The following is a 19092-nucleotide window of genomic DNA, read 5'->3' on the forward strand; positions in this document are numbered from 1 at the left end:
TTAATGGCTTACAAAAAGCGAAGAAAGGTATGTTTCAACTTATAGATTTAAATGCTTGATGCGATACTAACATTCACAGGCTGATTCTAAATTTTTCAAGGCCATTAAAAAACATTTTGTTGTTGCTGAGGTAAGTTCTGCTGGTGGGTTGGTAGAGTGTCAGATAGGCCCGGCCCCCTTTGCTAACTGTTTAAAGATAAAAGATCATGCTGATTATGACAAATTCTTTAGACAAGCCGTTTATTTGTTTACCATTACAAGGAAGCAAATAAAATAAAACTTATGACTGCAGCGATTGATTAATATTCATTTATTGTCTTATGTAGGCTTAAACCAGCCACACTGTTACATTTTTTATATCATAATCATTAATATTATCATTTGTTTTCTGTTGAATGATGATTATCGCCAGAACTCGCACTTTGGGGGTTGGTAGACGTCTGAGACTCAGTAAAGACCATTCTGACTGCAGTTCTTGCATAATATATAAGGAATATAAGTCTTACTTAGAGGCCGTAATCACAATCACAGGCCCTTGACCTGTTTGATTCATAATTCACTGGTATTTCACCGACCTGGTGCCAGCTTGACTATTGAAAACTTTTAAGTGATATGATTTGATTGATGTCACCAATATAAACAGATGGCGGATTAGGGTTCAACGAGATGCAGGGTCTACTGATAAGATATTGGTTCATAAATGGGATCGACTGCTTAGACGCAGCTAGACTGGAAATAGCTTTAACCAACAGTCAAACGAGGGAAGGAAATCAATACTTCCTCATTTTTAATCTTGCCGCATCATTTGGCACTTCTACTATAGGAGTCACTAACTGCTAGATCTACGCGCCGCATATTCATCCAGTTGTTGATATAGTTCTGCAATTAAGTTCTAGTGTCAACCGTTCCTACTTGGGGAACCTCATATTACCAAGCGCATCGATGCTTTTCTATTTATAGTCCGAAGATGGAGTCAGCTTTGATAGAGATCCAAGCAATTGAGGGTATGAGCACGAACACACACGAAATCTAACGTAAGATCTAACCAATTATAGAACAACTCCGATCATCTAAAGTTCTGTATAGGACCAGAGCAGCCGATAGTTTGTCAACATTTTTGGCGAATCCCATTAATACAGTTGGGTTGAAGCAATCAAACTACAGACAATTATTATACTCTGTACTAAATTGTATAGAGGAAGATCAGAAATCCTACAAAAGAGCAATTGATTTGAAAGCATATAGCCATGGACCAAGCCAGGCACTGATTGATCGCCTGGCTCTTTTTGGCGGTGTTTTGAGAAACCTCATAGAAGTTAGCTATGAAACGTTTCGTCCTACAACAATAAAGGACTTACTAAATCATATTATCAACACCTTGATTATTTCTGAGTCAGGGGACAAGATCTGTCAACCGTTGTTACAACCGTATGCTAAAATCCTAGTATTTCTCTGCGACTATCATCCACTGGTCAATGGATTGAAACCAGACCAGTGGGACCGGCTTACGAAGTGCATTGCACAGTCGATATATGCAGTAGTTCTATCCTGTGTGGATGATGAAATGCTTGCCTCAGCAACTTTAGAGAACGTTGCTCTGGCGAATACTGACAGTTTATTCAAGCTCAAAACCAGACTTCCCCAGGCCACAGTAGACTTGTTTCATGCCTTGCGAAATCTAGTCGCTAACCCCATAGTCTCACGTGTTGAGCTCTTTCAACGAAATATTCTTTATTACGTGGTTTACTTCCTCAAAATACTGAACGAAGAGACCACTAGTCACATCCCAGCCTTTGCTTGCATGAATATTATGATACAGGAGCTCTTGTTCAAAGACCTCACACTGTCCTGGAATATTGCTAGTACTGGTATAAGTGTGATCGTACGCTCTCGTCTTTATTCATGCAAAAATATATCTCTCCGGGAACAGGTCATTGGTTTTATTCTACATACGTATCGCCCTCTTGTTTATTTAGCAGCTTCTAAAGAAGACAAAGACAATGACCAGTCTGTTCTAGGAGTTTTAGAGTCGCTTAGAGAGCTGTGTAATGGCCTTTCTTTCATTGGTGAGGCTAGCAGAATTCAGGTTGGTGATGTCTGGTTCACCAAATCAAGACATACGGATTGGCTAACATACCCTCTATTTCGTGCAATACCCACTGCTGCTGGCTTATTATCAAGAATTGAATCAAGTATATCTTGGTGTACTATTTTAGCTATATATAGGTTATTGCATCTGTTGTCATTATTCGACCCTGTCCTTGTCGGTAAGTTTAAACCACTCTTCGAAATGATCATATACTTACCCAGCAGATAACGGAGCTATTTCAAAGAAGGCACGATCAAATAATGGCAGAGCAATTGTAGGTTCAAATGAGAACTTTTCCTCTATCGCCAGGCTGATGCAAGAACTGATGTTGTCGGAGGGCTCTAATAAAATACTAGCATTACAAGTCATTTCAATATGGTCTCAGTTGGATAATTCAAATTCCAGCGCTTCAACTGACTCGGAATTCATCAGTCATATTACCAATTCCTTCATCCTGAATTCCTCTACGGAGAATGAGTTGAGCTCGTGGGCAATGATATGCGTGGCTTGTATTCTCAATAGATCTGCTGCTCTTCTAAAAGTTGAGCCGGATCTTTGGCTGGCATGCCAACAGAAAATCCACAACCGGGATACTAGCTCTGCAGCCTGCTTCTGTATAAACGTGATGTGTACCAGCTTTGAAATTTCTCCCCAAAGACTAGAAGCGGTCCTCTCCATGTTCGACTCGTACTCGCCATTTCTATCCACGGGGTCGCTCAACTTGTGCCCAACTTTATTAAGATTAAATACGAGACACATGATGGTAGACCGTTCCAAAGTGGAAAAATCAAAGTTACTTGAATGGTTGCTTCATAACTGGCAAGCTAGCATGAAGGTGGCATATCCAGTGGACGGTCATATGTCAGCTATTAACATACTTCATACTCTTGAAATTTCAAACAGTATTTCCAGTTTTTTAGGACTTCCTCAGCTAAATGTTGACATTGAAAACTTTAGTGATCTCGCAGGTGATAGCTACAAAGAATACACAACTGCAGATGCCTGGAACCATTTACTCCAAATAATTGCAGTCCAGGAAAGTAAGGTTAATACGCATTCTGTAACCAAATTTAGAGAAGAGGTCTACGATGAAGAATTTGCGACTGCTGTTCTAAACGTCTTGAATAAACGCCTGAAGGACTCGACACTCCTACTCTCGACAAATCGCCACGACATAGGAGTCAACCAAGATTATTCATCTATACTGCACCTCATTGTGCTAAGCACTCTTGTCATTGGTAATTTAGGGACTGTCTGTGAAAATAGCCATGATGATACAAACTATAGAGGTTACTTAGATTTATGTATGCTCACGGAAGATCTTTCAAAATTGTTTTCTAATTGGTCGACGACTTTGATAAAATATGAAAGCAACGCTTTTAGTCTCTATGTAACGGGTATCATCCTTTGCTCTACAAAAAAGGCATTCATCACAACTAAAGCTCAATCAATTCTTAGATCCAGTTCAAGGTCGACGTACGATTGCTTACTTTCATATCTGCCGCCTAAGGATGATCTTCCATTGCATTCTATCATCGCTGCCAAAACCTCTCGAGATGTCAATCTAACGAGCGTTGCCTTTGGACTATATCTTGTAAGCAATGGCTCTTTGGTTTCTACATCTACATTTGCATCTATTGACCAATTGCTGGCAAACATCACACTGTCAGAATCTAAGGAGCTGGGGGACAGCATCGAGGTATTCTTAAGCTGTTCTGATTTTTTGTACACGTTTCTGGAAGAATTTTCTGGCAGCTTATCTAGTAGCCACTACGTTATATTACTTCGATACTTGGGCTCCAATCTGCTTGCCAACCGGATATGGAAACTCTCAGAGATAACTCTGAAGACGACTATTAGATACCTCTCAATGGGTTGTCGTTATTGTTTAAATCTAAGCAAGACGAACATTCATGACAGTGCGGTAAGTGACTGGCAGGACATATTCAAGTTTGTTATTAAAGCGGTATTTGATTCACCGGTCCAGTCTAAGTTGATCAGAGTCCATCTTTTTGAGCTTCTATGTCTTGTTATAGAGACACTCGTAGATAACGAGGAAGTTCTATTGTTATCACAAGAATATCTACAAGGAGTTCTAAATGAAGCTACCGATGTGTTCTATTATTCAATTTCGCCCTCATTATCTTCTATGATGTCTGAAATCGCTTACAAACAGAGAATGGGATTGTATTCTATCATAATACAGGGAGTAGGGCCCTTGTTGGTAGATACTTCGAATATTTGCTTCCTGGCACACCTTCTGAGCAAGCTGGCGGGTACTGATGGCGACATTATGATTTTGTCCATTTGCGAACTTTTGAAAATTGTGATTATTCAAGGGCAGAGTTCGAACCATATTTTTATCAAGCATTCCCTTGATTATATTGCCAGTGTATATCAGGTGTCTGGGGCAGCAGAGCTATTAGATAGTGCTTGTGACCCGATTTTCGACTTTTGGCTGAAACAAACAACCGATAGCTTAGAAGGAGATATTTTCCCCTTAAGAATATTTCCATACCATGTTTTTGGTTATAAATCCGAGAAGCATTTTATGGAATCTAATGTTACTCAATTAATTGCTCGGGCATTAATTTTTAACAATTATATTGCAACCAAAAGTTATTTAAAGCACTTCACGCACACTACTGAAATACCTTTAAATAACGCTTACTCTGAAAGTTTATACAAAGCAATCTCCTTAGGATATAAGTCTCTTGATATCTCAATCGAAGATTTGTACTCCATTATCGATCAGCGAGTCAAAACCGACCAACCCGTCAGAACTCTCATCAACGAACAGATGCTGTACATCTTGCGAGAACTCCTAAGCTCAACCGACGTGTCGGATTGTAAGATAGAGTTTCCCTCCTCATCGACACTAGCGCCTTTAAATGGAAACTTACAAGAGTTAATGCCTTCAATCAGTCGTTTGGGGGTGAGTCCACAGAAAGTGATTGAATATATCCAGTTGACGACCGATGGAGATATTTCCAAACTTATTGGAAAGACAGGGGCAATCCCAACTACTATTCTAAGAGGTATATTCAAGTCGCATGAGAAGTTGACCAGTGAAAATGAGAAATACTTGGGTCTGCGACGATGTTTATTTTTCCTAACTATTCTACTTAGTGAGAATGTTCCGAAATCTAAAGCGGCCAAGCGAAGGTCCTCAACCACCGTCGAAGATGGGAATATTAAGGGATATACTTTAGAGCTTTGTTTAAGGGGTGCGATTTCATTAATATCCCTCCCTCGAGTAGAAGAGGAAGCTTGTCGATTGTTGCAACTCTTGATTTCGAGTGCTCCGCGGTATCTGCTAATCGAACTTGGATTTTCTGTTGTACAAGGCTGCTTGTCGGAATTAGAAATAAAAGGAGTGTCTAACTGTAAGCGTGGTCTTCTTGCGGAAATTGATAGCTGCTTGGTTGAGAGTCAAAAATTTTGGGAAGCAAAAATTTTGTCAAAGTCTATCAATTATCTCTTGAACAAGGACGCTGCATTGTTTTCAGATAGTGACGTTGTTAATATTATTAGTGGAGACAATAGCCAATTCTACTTTCCCCAGGTGCGTAAATGTTGTTGGGACATTTTGGCACTTCAATTAGAGTGCGAATCATTCTCTAGGGGCTTACTGGCTAAGATGGATCCCGAGATACGGTCTGACACAGCTACAAAGCTATTATCCAATATGAGGAGCTACTATCCAGATACTGAGGGATTCACAACTTGGGCAGGCCGGTTTATCGCAACATCATTTTTAGAAGACGACTCATTGTCGGTAGGATTGAATGAGACGAAAAGCGAGGATTTAAATTCACTGGCTGATGATGATCTCAGGAGTTGGTTTATGGATGACCCCATATTTTGCAACGTCATCAGAATTATACGGAAGATATTGCAGACAGGAAATTTTCGTCAGATTGAGTACGTCGAAATCTGCCTTGGATGGATTCAACAGTATATCACCATCAATAGGCAGTCTTTACTAGATTGTTTGCCTGGCATCCTTCTAGATGGTACAAATAGTGAAATGGCACAGTCTTATGTAGTCCGCAGTCGGAATATGCTATTGACCATCAAGGATCCAAATAAGACGTTTGCATCGTGGGTGAAGAATGTGACACTTTCTATGTTAACCGCAATAGCGAAAGATCATCCGATATTCCAAGGGCTAGAAATACTTGTACAAAATATTGAAGAGTTGAGTTCGAGTTTGTTCCCGGTATTGGTGCACCAGATAATGAGTGAAAAAAGATTCAAACAGTCTGGGGATATGCTCAACGCTGTCTTTGCTTATTATTTGTCAAATGCCAATGAAGGTGTCAATCAAGACCATCGAGTGCTAGAGCTGTTGATAGATACTGTTCTTTATTTAAGAAGGTTCAATCTTGTTGGGTTAGAATCGTCATCATCGCCATTGAAAGTTAGCTGGGAGGGATGTGCAATTTGGGCTTTCAAGCTAGGGCGTTATCAAACAGCTCTCATGTTTCTAGAAATCCATTGGAATACCACCCAATCCTACAGCTTGGAGTTATTTTCAAAGATCTCGAAGTTGATAAAGTACCCTGATATGTACAGTTCTATAGCACCAGATCCTTCTTTGCAAGGCGCTATTGATATTTCCTTGAAAAACTCGACAAGCAACAAAGAGTCACTCAATGCTATGATCTTCGAGTCTGCTTTGAATAACGCAATTTCTAGTGGGTATGACTGGGATTTGAATAACCACTCGTCAATCACACTGGCAAGATCGTTCAACAATACTGGAATCTACTCTATAGCGGACCTCATTTATCAAGCCGAGCTGGGAAAGGGCCAGACCAAAGAATACTCTTCTACTTGGAAACTAGAGAAGTGGACTCTCCCGGATATTGCGGATCCTAAAAATAAAGACGAATTAATTTACCAGCTATTCAAGGGGATGCAAGATACATTTTGCGAAATATCGAGTTTTGGAAAAATCTACAATAAGGCTCTGAAGTGCATGGTAGTCGAAGACCATCCCTTTTATAGCGACCTTTTCCAGGTATTGGCAATCACGACCGAGGCACAGGATATTTTTGAAACAAAAAACATTACGGATACGCTAACAGCACAACGCAAATCTTCATCAAATTGGGTGAACTATGATAGTTTTGATAAAATAGAAGACATTTTGGTTGCACGACAAATCAGCTGGCGAATACTACATCGTAGACTGTCTCAAAATGAAGATACAGCAACTCGAACTGTTGGCGACGTGACATTGGCATTTGCATGTAGTTTTGTCGACCATTGTCAGCTTGCAGTTCGTAATAAAAGCTTCCTGAAGGCTATGAATTCTATTGTCAAGTTTTTACATTCTAAACTTCCGCAATATAATGAGATCATAAAAATGGCATCCACCATAGAGTCGGCCGCAGTATGTTGGGCCACTGGTAATCAAACTACTTCTATTGACATGTTGAATTCGGTAATCTCTTTGGATTCATTCTTGCATGTGCCTAAAGAAGCCGGCTATTTTTTTTCAAGATCAAATGTCCATGCAAAACTGGCAAGTTGGCTATCATTAGCCAGGCATGAAACGGACAATGTCATTGTAACCGAATACTTGGATCCAGCTTGCAGATACCGGAATGAAGATATAAATTGCAATCCGTTAGAAGATAAGACTGAGTTCTATCATATGTTTGCCTCGTTCTGCGACGAGAAATTTCGGAGTGAAGCGCTTAATAGAGAGATGTCGATTCAATACCGTCAAAGGAAGGACAAAGACAGGAGACTAAATGAGCTTAGTAAGCAGAAAATATTGAGTAAAGAAAGTAAACTTTTGAAAAATAGGTTGGAGAAACTGCGTGTAAATCACGATAACCAGTACCAAATACTCAAAGCAACAAGCCAGAATTTTCTATTCAAGAGTATCAAGAATTACCTTTATAGTATATGTGAAGGCGATGAACACCGAGGAGATGTCTCTCGGTTCCTTGATCTTTGGTTTGCCAATGCCACAAATCCCATATACATCGTGCATCTGAACTCTATGGTTGCCAAGTTTGGCAGCCGAATTCCTAGTATCAAGCTTGTACCGTGGATAAGTCAGCTTTCTTCTAAACTGAGTTTAGAAGTTAACGAGTTCCAAAAAACTTTATGGAATATTGTCGGGAAAGTGTGTGAAGACCACCCATATCATACTATGTATCATATTCTTGCATTAAAGCTATTTCCAAAGCATGAGGCAAGGCATATGGTTGGAGTGAAATTCTTTGATGTCCTTAAAAAGAGAAAAAAAATTGACAATGAATTACTGACAAACTTCGAATCACTAGCAATAATGACAGCAGCAGTTGCTAAAATATCCCCCAAGCAATCAAACGGACAAACAGCTAGCAAAATGCAATTTGATAGAATGGGTGAACCAGGAGTTTGGTGGTTGAAAACCTTACCAACACTAGAACTCCCGATGCCGACTGCTGAGATCGAGCTAAGATCTGACCGAAAATATACCGTGGCGAATCTCCCTACCGTCACCAAGATACTGAAACAGGTTACAATAGCAAGTGGAATCAATCACCCGAAAATAGTCTCAGTTGTGGACAGCAGGGGACAAACGAACCTAGCATTGATCAAGGGAGGAGAGCGGGACGATCTGAGACAAGATGCCGTGATGGAACAGGTCTTTGATCAAGTAAATCTTTTCATGAAAAGCGATCGCCAAGCAAAAACTAGGAATATGAGAGTTCGAATCTACAAATTGGTACCTCTTGGGCCGGGGGGAGGAATGATTGAATTTGTGCGAAACACAAGTCCGTTTATTGGTGTCACTCAAGAGCTGCATAAGAAGTACAATCCAAATGATATTGATGCTGATGAAGCTCGTAGGGAGATGCAGGCGGTGGAAGCAGAGAGTAAGGAAGTGAGAGTGGAGGTTTATAAAAGCATAGAAAAGAGGCTCAAGCCGGCTTTCAGGTATTTTTTCACTGAGAGATTTTACTCTCCTGAGGAGTGGTTTCATAATAGAGCCCTTTACTCAAAATCTACAGCTGTCAATTCCATGATCGGTTATATCCTTGGCCTTGGTGATAGACATTGCAGTAACATCTTGGTGGATACTTTGACTGGCGAGATTATTCATATAGATCTGGGTATTGCTTTTGACCAAGGAAAGCTCCTTCCGATTCCCGAGACCGTGCCTTTCAGGCTAACGAGGGATATTGTAGACGGCATGGGGATAAGCGGTGTCAAAGGCGTGTTTCAAAAATGTTGTGAAATAGCATTGGCTGTGCTTCGAGATGAGGCCGAGGCAATCAGCACCATATTAAATGTACTTCGATATGACCCTTTGTATACTTGGTAAGTTACATGTGGGCATAGGCAACCAACGTGAATGCATTTAGTTATATATGAAGAATCAAATCTAACAGATCCAGGTCAATGTCCGACAGGCGAAAACAGGAGCTACAGGGTATATGGCAGGATGGAGATATACTTGACGAGGCAGAAATTAGTACAGAAGCCGGCTCAGCAATAGTGGGAGTCCAGGCAAAACTATCAACCAAGCTGAGCGTAGAAGCTACTGTTAGAGAGCAGATACAGGAGGCCATGGACCCTAATAATCTTGCGGTAATCTTCAGAGGTAAGTAGTTTGTGATATTCTGAAATGCTGATATTTATATTCTAACCCCTTAGGTTGGGCACCGTTTTATTAGATAATTGGAACAAAGAAATATAAATGGCATTATTATTATGTACATATGTTAAAAGTGACTGAATTTTAAGCACCATGACTACGTTAATTTGCAACAGGGGCTTCCGGCTCATTGTCATTTTCGAAAGAAACAGGTCCCGATAATTGGGCTTTCTTGGCTTTCGTCGCTTCAGTAGCTTGAACGATCCACTCATCAATAACCTTTTGTTCAGCATTGATACCATGTTCAAGATATGAAGGACCAAAGACGGACCCGAACATCGTCGCCTCTTCGGCGGCGACCTCTAACTCAGCTTCTTCACGCATCCTAAGTCTGTAGAACTCTAAACGAGCTTGATCGTATGCATCAGTCCAGGACTCATTCCCTTTAAATTCCGCACTCTTTAAAAGAAATAGTGTTCGCTGTACAACACTTTCACCATCTAAACGTTTGTTTTCTTGACTGATGGTGCTCCAGTCAAATTTGGCTGCATCATTACCGTCATTCTCAATTACAACCTTAGGCCTGGCCAATTCCCATGGATGCTGTTCATAAAAGGCGTTTCTGATTTTATCTTCGAAATATTTAACATCTCTGATGCGATACATATGCTGGGCTCTGGTGCTAAATTTTTGCTTATACCTCGTCACGTAAAGTCCAGTTGATCTTTTCTTTTCTCCTACAGGAGGTGACTTCGGACTGGATTGGAAAACATCTAAATTCCTCAGTTTTTGTTGTAGATTTTGTGTAGGTGGGTTAGCAGCGACAACCTTAAACCAAGCCGGTTCGCTGATTGATCCTCCGGGAGAGCCGCGTCGAATGGTTTTTTGTCCGGCCCTCAGTAGATGGGCAGTCCTCTGAGCCACTTGAATGGCATCTGTTTGTAGTTTCATTTCAAATCCTCAGCCCAAAAAAGCTGGCTATTCTTGTTGACGATGCTCTATGCCTCTTTTGATAATGAGGCTTGAAATTTGAAAATTTCAAGCCCTACTTCACCAACCTGCATAACAAGAAGCGCTACGGCGGCTATCGGACAGAGAGGGAATTCCAGGGGTATATTTGAAGAAACCCTGAAATTTACAGCGGTGCAAAGAGACAGGAGGAATACGGAGGATATTAGGCAGCACAATGTATATCTTGAAGATGTTAGCGATCAAGTCACCGATAAACTTTCATATTTCGGTAGCATATATTCGGTTGATTTGAATTTTCAGCAAATTCAGCCCAATATAATCATGTATATATGATTTATTAAAATGGTCGCATGGTCATACAAAAATTATAGCAGTCGTGTGAATTTCAAAGTTGGACCCCCTATGGTCGGAGATTTCCGGTTCCTGAAAAGCATTCTGTGTTGGGGTGTTGCAGTTACCCTGCGATGTTGGGAACTAGTGGGGGTGATGCGTAGTGGGATCTTGCGGCAAGTAAGTATCCAATCTGCAGGCCAAAGACGGCAGCACCCAACGGGGATTGTTGTTGGCGGGCATGCACGGGAGCGAGTATTAGCGGTCGTCTGTGGTGGTTAGGATGAATGGCATTTTTTTATCACTGCAAAACACCGCGAGCCCATACGCACGTTTGTTCGGACCAACGAAGAAAAAAAGGACCAATCAGTCGGAAAAATTTCCAAGATCTCTGTTGATTGAATTTCGTGGTTAAGATATTATAATATAGAACAATGAAGTTGTCGACAGTCGCTCGTTCAGCTCAAAAGGTTGCTGGTTCAGTATTGGTTCCTAGAGCTCGTCCTCTATCTGTTCCTCGAGCCAATATCAAAGCTCTTGGTCAGCAATCTGCCTTGAGAACCATTGATATGGGAAGAAATGCTTCTACTTCAGGTGGTGCTACTACTGTAAGTATTGATGGTTGAGAAGTTTGACTTAATTTTTGTAATGGGAATGGGAAGGTGACTTTGTATATTTAGGGGTGGTCGGATAGAAAGGAAGGCATGCTATTAAGAGGAAGGCATGATATTAAGGAAGATTGAGTTTTATGGCAATTGAAGGGCCTCCAAGAAATTTTTGGAGAGATATTGATAATGATAGAGATTGCTCAAATTGAAGAGGTTGGTACTTAGTTGCGGGTTCAAGGTTGATAGAAGCATATTGGTGAAAAGTGTCATGTCAATAGGAATTATACATTTGATTGCAGCCAGAATGGGTATCGATGTGAACATGTGTGTTAAGATTGTTGGTTCAGCACTAAGTTTTGTTTACCGGACTCAGAGATTGGTTTGGTTATATCACGTCAACAATGCGAGTGTTGTTCACTGAGATGATTGTTGTTTAATTCACATATTTTTTCAATTCAGAGTTCCATTTATATCGGAAACAGTGGATAGTGTACCTCTCCTCGTATATGAATCGGTAAAGGGAAAATGTTCAAATCATTCAAAGTTTCGGAACTGGTTCCTCGATCTAGCGTCAGTCTCAACTGTCATTGGCAACTTTGAATCAGCTTTGGATTTCAAAACCAGTTTGTGGATACTCTTTCATACCCCTCTACAACCTTCCATACCCGTTCAAACAATCTCTACTCGTCTAACCTAAGACAATTCTCTTCCAAATCTTGCCTCCTCTTCAATAGTTTATCCGGAGCTCGAGCATAGCCCGGAAAAATTATTGCCCTAACCCACCAACCATCATATCTAGTTAAACCTGGCTTTTCTAACATTGACATAGCTTACCGTCCGTGATGCTCTTAATCAAGCTCTTGCTGAGGAAATGGACAAAGATGAGGCTGTCTTCTTGATGGGAGAAGAAGTTGGTCAATATAACGGTGCCTACAAGGTCTCGCGTGGTCTTTTAGACCGTTTCGGTGAAAAGCGTGTTATCGATACTCCTATTACTGAGATGGGTTTTGCTGGTCTCTGTGTCGGTTCGGCTCTTGCCGGACTTAAGCCTGTCTGTGAGTTTATGACTTTCAACTTCGCCATGCAAGCCATTGATCAGATCATCAACTCTGGTGCTAAGACTTTCTACATGTCTGGTGGTACTCAACAATGTAACGTCACTTTCCGTGGTCCCAATGGTGCTGCTGCGGGTGTCGCTGCTCAACACTCTCAAGACTATTCTGCTTGGTATGGTGCCATCCCTGGTCTTAAGGTCGTGTCTCCCTACTCTGCTGAAGACGCCAAGGGTCTTTTGAAGAGTGCTATTCGTGACCCCAATGTTACCATCTTCTTGGAGAATGAAATCATGTACGGGGAGTCTTTCCCAGTATCTGAGGAGGTCTTGTCCCCTGATTTTACTATTCCTTTCGGTGTTGCCAAGGTTGAACGTGCTGGTACTGATATCACCATTGTTGCCCATTCTAGAGACGTTGGCACCTCTCTCAAGGCTGCTGACCTTCTTAAGAAGCAGTACAACGTTGAGGCTGAAGTCATCAACTTGAGATCTATTAAGCCCCTTGATGTCCCCTCCATTGTTAAGTCTGTCAAGAAGACTAACAGAATCATCTCTGTCGAGGCTGGTTTCCCTGCTTTCGGTGTTGGTTCTGAAATTGCCGCTCAAATCATGGAGTCTGAGGCCTTCGACTACTTGGATGCCCCTGTTGTCCGTGTTACTGGTGCTGAGGTCCCTACTCCTTACGCCATTGAGCTTGAGAACTTTGCTTTCCCCACCCCTGAAGTCGTTGTTCGTGCTGCTAAGTCTGTATTGTACATTGACGAAGAGTAAAAATCTCACAATAAAATAGAGACGTAATAAATAATCATGTATATTTTCGCAGCGATGCAAAAGGGTCTTGGTCTTGTCCAAAATAACATGCTAAGACAAGTAGCGGAACTGGGACCGAGTCCCACCCACACCGTAAATTTGTAGAATCACGAGTAATGTTCCTTGAGAACACAGAACTACGCAGGTGGCTATTAGTGAGATAGCAAATATTAGCAAGGCTCTATACAAATTACATAAGTTCTAGTCCACCCTCCACGATGACAATGGAAGACGTTGCAGCTGCTGCATTCTGGATTTAATATACCCAAAGAAGAGCGTCAAACCCACGAGAATGCAGAGAACGTTCATGACATAATAACCATCTTTGGAGATATTGCACTGGCCACCAATATCAGTGCATTGCTTTTTGCCAGCATTGGAAGCACATGAGAATGTTTCAACGTCACCAGTAGCAGCAGATACAGCTGAACAAGTCGCCTCTGTGTACCAGTCAATGCCACTGAGAACAATGATCTTAGGCCATTGACCACCCAAATTACAAATTGTGTTCAAGATAGTCATGTAAGTACCACCGATTATAGGATCAGCAATCTGAGTATGAAAAGCATTGATCGATACAAATTGGATCGTGGAAGCAAAACTGCCTAACACATGAACAATAATAATCATCAGTAAATACCCACTGCCAGCACCGTCACTAGGAAAGAGCATAACAAGGAACATCGATAATAACGCGCATCCCAGTCTTGCTAAATATGCCAGAATCCAGGGTTGAAGAGGATCCTTTCCTGTTGACCATTTCGCAGCATAATAGCCGAAAATGATTTCAAATGGGAAGTCAATGAGAACAGTCAGCGCTAAATCTTCTTTAGATAAACCTTTGTCGAGAAGCTTCAAATTCGTCGCACCTTCACTAGCTTGAAAGCCAATCTTGGCGATCAAATGAATAAAAATAAGAATCTGGATATTCTTAAGCTTCAAAACCTGAAACATAGTCTTATAGACAGATGCAATACCACCGTCACCGTCCGACTTTGATTTTTCCTCAGTCTTAAATAAACCAACTAGTGTGGTGGTAATTAAATAGACAACACCCCAAAATTTAAGATAGCCACTAAGAGAAACCAGTCCATCATCACTAGGCACTACTCGAAAATATTTATTGGCAAAGTCAGGAGAGTTGAAGGCCAGGAATACAGTGAAAGAAGTGAAATATCCAGTATTCAGACCAATAGTTTGAGCGGTAGAGGCATAAGGTAGAGCTGCGTGAGTTAGCAATGTCAAACCCCAACCATCAACCGCAATATCTTGAGTTGCACATAGAAATACAAGAATAAAAAAGAAAAAAGTAATGGTTATGAGCTGGTTTTCAGCATCTTCCATGTAAGGTTCAATAACACTGCCAAGGATGATCAAAACGAATGCGCTGACAAACTGAATAGGAACAATCCAACTCTTACGCCTGCCAAAACTGCGGCTATAAATAGCGTCTACGACGGGACTCCATAATACTTTCAAACTATATGGATATGAGGCAAATGAGAACACACCGATTTGGGTATAACTGAGATTGGATTTCAAAAGGTATGGAATTGACCCGAATGCTAGACCAACTGGAATACCTTGAAGTAGATAAAGTAAAGTAAGGATAAAGAAATTCTTTCTATCCACAGGGCTTAGTTGGCTCAAGCTCAATGAAGTAGCCTCGTCAGTGTGACCATGATCTAGCACCAGGTTCTCTTCCAGCAAAGATGTACTCTGGCCACTCCAGTCTGATGAACTAGTTGGTAATGTAGGTGACGCTGGAGTTGCGGTTCTCTTCCTTTGTGATAATTCTATAGACTCCATGATGGCCGTGTCTGCCATGTTCGGAGAACTCGCAGAGCACAAGATAACAGAACGAGTACCCACCGCTTGATTGCAGCAATCTTGTTAAGATAAAAACCGGAATGGTCGTATTGTTAATTGGAACCAAATAATGCCTCTTTTTTAGATCAATGGATAGTTAAACTAAATCAAATTCAATTAAAGTTTCAATATTGACACGAATGCACATGGACGCGTCTGATATTAGGCTTCGATCTATTATTGTTGTAGCCGCTACGCGGCAATCGAAATATACCATCAGACCCTGCATTACATCGGCGGTCGTGTCGAAGAATACTCTAATCGAGCTACGTGATCTGAAATCACACTAACTATATATATTTTAAAGCGCAGGAAATAACAAATAGGACAACATAGCTCCCAGTCAATTTAAAAAATGTTCTCATGCACATTGCCGAAATTTCATGTGGTGTATAATTACATCGTATATCTTCATGTGGTTATTGTTATGAGGGAATTTTATTTGAATAATACAAAAAAATATTGGCTCCATTTTGAATGAGTCTCAGTTGTTGTAATATCATAGGAAAAGTTATTCATACGGAGTTTCGGTAACCTCACTCGGCTGTTGACGGAATCTGGGGTAAGTTCAGGTGTCAGCTGTTGTGGAGATTTTGCGCCGTGGTGTCCCGTGTAGCGGCGTACTTTGGCCATTAGGCCCATGTCAGCCTTACCGTACATAACCTTATACTCGGGCCTGTCGGCCAACAGCTGCAAGGGATTTGATTACAGTCTGCACGGCTTAACGGCTGTGGGTCCAGAACACTCCTCTCTTCAATGTCATTACTTATGTATTATTTGGGATAATTATTTGAAACTCAGCTTATGAATATTAGTTACTCTTGGTATTCAGAATGTGTAAAAATATCTGAAGAAAATGGTATATTTCACGGGCAATCGCCTTATCAGCTGCAATCCGCTGTATCTTGGATATGCAAGGGCCATGCATGGGATGCAAACCAGAAAATGATTCTAGAGCAAGTTGATCAGGAGGAATGTTAGTTTTTCTGAAGAACTATAAATATGTCAAATGGCGCCCTATCTTTGCTTTGGTCTGCTATGTAGTCTCTGATAGTAACCTTAGTTTATCACTACTGACAACAATATTATTGATAATCTTTCATAACTCCATATTTCAACAATAATAGGAATGCTTAGCCGGGTTAGCTGCCGTTCCTCAGCAACTTTCAGAGTCAAAGGACTTGTGGGCTGTAAAGCGGTATTGCCTGAAGGTATAAGATGCATTGGCTCCTCGCGTACTCGTTCAAGCACTTCGCAACTTACGCCTGCTGATATCACACAGACTGTGTCAGCCGGATCAGCAACTCTCATGTCAGAACCACTTGCTTTGTTACCCAAAGGACAGAAACCAAAATTCATTAGCGCATTGTCTCCTAAAGAGTTGACCAGCTTTATTCTTCTTTCAAGCGTGACTTCTTCGAAATATCTCATTGATCTATCTGCCAAAGCTCTACCGTATACGCCGAACTCTTTGGTTAAGCAGTTCGTTTATCCTATTTATTGTGGCGGTGAGACCTTTCCGGAAGTTCTTGAAACAGGCCGTAAACTGTTGAATAGGGGAATCGGAAATATGATGCTTTCATACTCGGTTGAAGATGCAGAGGGAAATTCACCAGCAGCCAGTTCTGCACTTCTCGCAAATGCTGTTTCGGAGATTTGCAATTCTATTGATGAGGTATTGGTTCCTCATTATGATATTGCCAAGCAGGCCTATGATGAGGAAAAGTCGACAGTTGTTCCTGGCCAGGGATTCATCGCCTTGAAGCCGACCGGTTTAATGGTTGGAGCAACGGATATTTTGAGAAATTTTGACCAACCGGCGTACGCTGACAAATGGCAGCAGTATCTTCAAATTTGTAGGAAAATTTGTCAACATGCAGCTGAGCACGGTCAAGGCAAGGTTGCCGTTGTTTTTGATGCTGAGAAGAAAGTTCTCCAGCCTGGTGTTTACGCGGCTCAGAGAGCCATGATGGAAGAGTTCAATAAGCCATCCAAGGAGGTAGTCGTAATCGGAACCATTCAAATGTACTTGCAAGACTCTCTAGATCAGCTCAAGCAGGAATTGGATCTGGCGAAGAAAAATAATTACCAAGTAGGATTGAAGCTGGTTAGGGGAGCTTACATTCATTCAGAGCCAGACAGAATGAATACCATCCACGTTGACAAACAGAGCACTGATAATTGCTATAATGAAGGGGTTTCCATTATGCTTGACGACATTTTCGAGGCCGAAAAGACTCTCTCAGCTCCAGTTGTTGGTAAGCTAATTGTCGCTACTCATAATGAGCACTCATGTGCACTTGTCGATCAAAGATTACAAAATGCTGCTGCCGGTCTAGGAACTCTGCAAGCCACTAATCTCTCTAACCGTGTTGTATTTGGTCAACTTATGGGAATGGCCGACGACCAGAGCCATGAACTGGCTAGTCGCGGTCATCACGTTGTCAAATACGTTCCCTGGGGACCGGCTCAGGAAACCAAGGAATACTTGGTCAGACGGCTTGAAGAGAACGGAGATGCTGCAAGAGAAGGTGGTATTAAGTACGCAAAGTTTGGAGTTCAAGAACTATTTTCGCGTCTCAGATCTAAACAAACTGCTTAATCCACGAAAAAAATTTATCTGCATATAACTTACTTATTTAATGACTTGAACTCCGAATAATTAATGATTAGATTTCTTCGAGAAGTTACACTTCAGAGATCGAACCAGCAGCTTTGGATTGCTTCTATGCATAGAAGCCCGGGGCATTGTATTTGTGTAGTGAAATTGCTTATCATTGGTGACACCCCTGATAGTCCTCTATGCAAGAAATATCGAGCTACTTGGACAATTCTTCTTTTGTTACTGAGGAGAGGGCGGCTACCTTTTCATTTCTGTCTTTTTCGAGGGGCCACTGTTCCTACAGGGCTGATTCCTCATGCATCCTGCAGATTTTACTGCAGGAACGCAGCAGGCCAAGATTGTTTCTACATACAACTACGTAATAGCAGACGCCCAATGCAGACCATTCAACGTGGGTCTAGATGCATACCGACCCTAGTTAGAGAGGGAAAACAAGTTCAGTTCATTTAACTCGAGGCGGAATTCTCATACGCCTACCTCACGCGAACCGAAGGCATCACAGGTACGTGATTTGGAATTTCGAACAGCTAGATAAATCCAAGTTGCCGGGGCAATGGGTGGAAAACTAGGAGGTAACGAAGCTCCACAGATCGCGAGACGTGGTTGTTGGCAAATTAATGACGCTATTAGCTGGAGTTTCTGAGACAGCTTAGATGACAAAATAAATTTAAATATTGCTATTCAGTTTGAATCAAAATAGCAACTTAGAATTATTAACATAACATCATTGCCGACCGAATCAGGTGATTATGTGACCCATTGGTATTGTAAAAAAAGCACAAATCTAATGAACGGTCCAGTATCAGTTGGATCTCATTTATCGAGTCCCTATCTCGGAGTGCCTTGGAAGGGCCATTACCCTGGAGTGGGTTTCCTTTCATATGCATATCATTTTCAACTCCAGTTGCTCGATTTGAATATAGATCGGCGACATCTATTTCATCTCGCTGCGTTCCAGTCGAAAGTTGCCAAAGTCACGTTCGATTTACCCTACTTTATGCACCAGCCGCCTTAATCTCGACTGATATGCGGAGAACGTCTCTTCCTATGAGATAGCTCCCTACCGCCATCGCGCCTTTAAATTGACTCTCAAGGGTGAATTTGCTGGTATAGCCACTTTTCTTTCCTATA

The 19092-nt window shown here is 41.4% G+C and overlaps 6 protein-coding genes across 6 annotated transcripts; 4 read left to right on the forward strand and 2 right to left on the reverse strand.

Moving 5' to 3' along the window:
- Positions 1-2765: 2765 nt before the first annotated feature.
- TEL1 (DNA-binding protein kinase TEL1) lies at positions 2766-9422 on the forward strand (the record flags this gene model as incomplete). Its single annotated transcript, XM_018878730.1, has 1 exon — positions 2766-9422. One exon carries the CDS (start codon positions 2766-2768, stop codon positions 9420-9422), a length of 6657 nt encoding a protein of 2218 aa, XP_018736003.1.
- Positions 9423-9499: 77 nt separating this feature from the next.
- Positions 9500-9709, forward strand: AWJ20_1823 (uncharacterized protein; the record flags this gene model as incomplete). Its single annotated transcript, XM_018878731.1, has 1 exon — positions 9500-9709. One exon carries the CDS (start codon positions 9500-9502, stop codon positions 9707-9709), a length of 210 nt encoding a protein of 69 aa, XP_018736004.1.
- A 148-nt stretch (positions 9710-9857) lies between these two features.
- On the reverse strand, positions 9858-10646 carry RSM25 (mitochondrial 37S ribosomal protein RSM25; the record flags this gene model as incomplete). The annotated part of the gene is made up of 1 exon (XM_018878732.1): positions 9858-10646. One exon carries the CDS (start codon positions 10644-10646, stop codon positions 9858-9860), a length of 789 nt encoding a protein of 262 aa, XP_018736005.1.
- A 1830-nt stretch (positions 10647-12476) lies between these two features.
- PDB1 (pyruvate dehydrogenase (acetyl-transferring) subunit E1 beta) lies at positions 12477-13430 on the forward strand (the record flags this gene model as incomplete). The annotated part of the gene is made up of 1 exon (XM_018878733.1): positions 12477-13430. The coding sequence occupies one exon, from the start codon at positions 12477-12479 to the stop codon at positions 13428-13430; it is 954 nt and encodes a 317-aa protein (XP_018736006.1).
- Positions 13431-13670: 240 nt separating this feature from the next.
- On the reverse strand, positions 13671-15296 carry AWJ20_1826 (uncharacterized protein; the record flags this gene model as incomplete). Its single annotated transcript, XM_018878734.1, has 1 exon — positions 13671-15296. The coding sequence occupies one exon, from the start codon at positions 15294-15296 to the stop codon at positions 13671-13673; it is 1626 nt and encodes a 541-aa protein (XP_018736007.1).
- A 1171-nt stretch (positions 15297-16467) lies between these two features.
- PUT1 (proline dehydrogenase) lies at positions 16468-17940 on the forward strand (the record flags this gene model as incomplete). Its single annotated transcript, XM_018878735.1, has 1 exon — positions 16468-17940. One exon carries the CDS (start codon positions 16468-16470, stop codon positions 17938-17940), a length of 1473 nt encoding a protein of 490 aa, XP_018736008.1.
- Between the last annotated feature and the right edge of the window lie 1152 nt (positions 17941-19092).

The sequence above is a fragment of the Sugiyamaella lignohabitans genome, chromosome A, assembly GCF_001640025.1.
Source record: "Sugiyamaella lignohabitans strain CBS 10342 chromosome A, complete sequence".
NCBI lineage: Eukaryota > Fungi > Ascomycota > Dipodascomycetes > Dipodascales > Trichomonascaceae > Sugiyamaella > Sugiyamaella lignohabitans.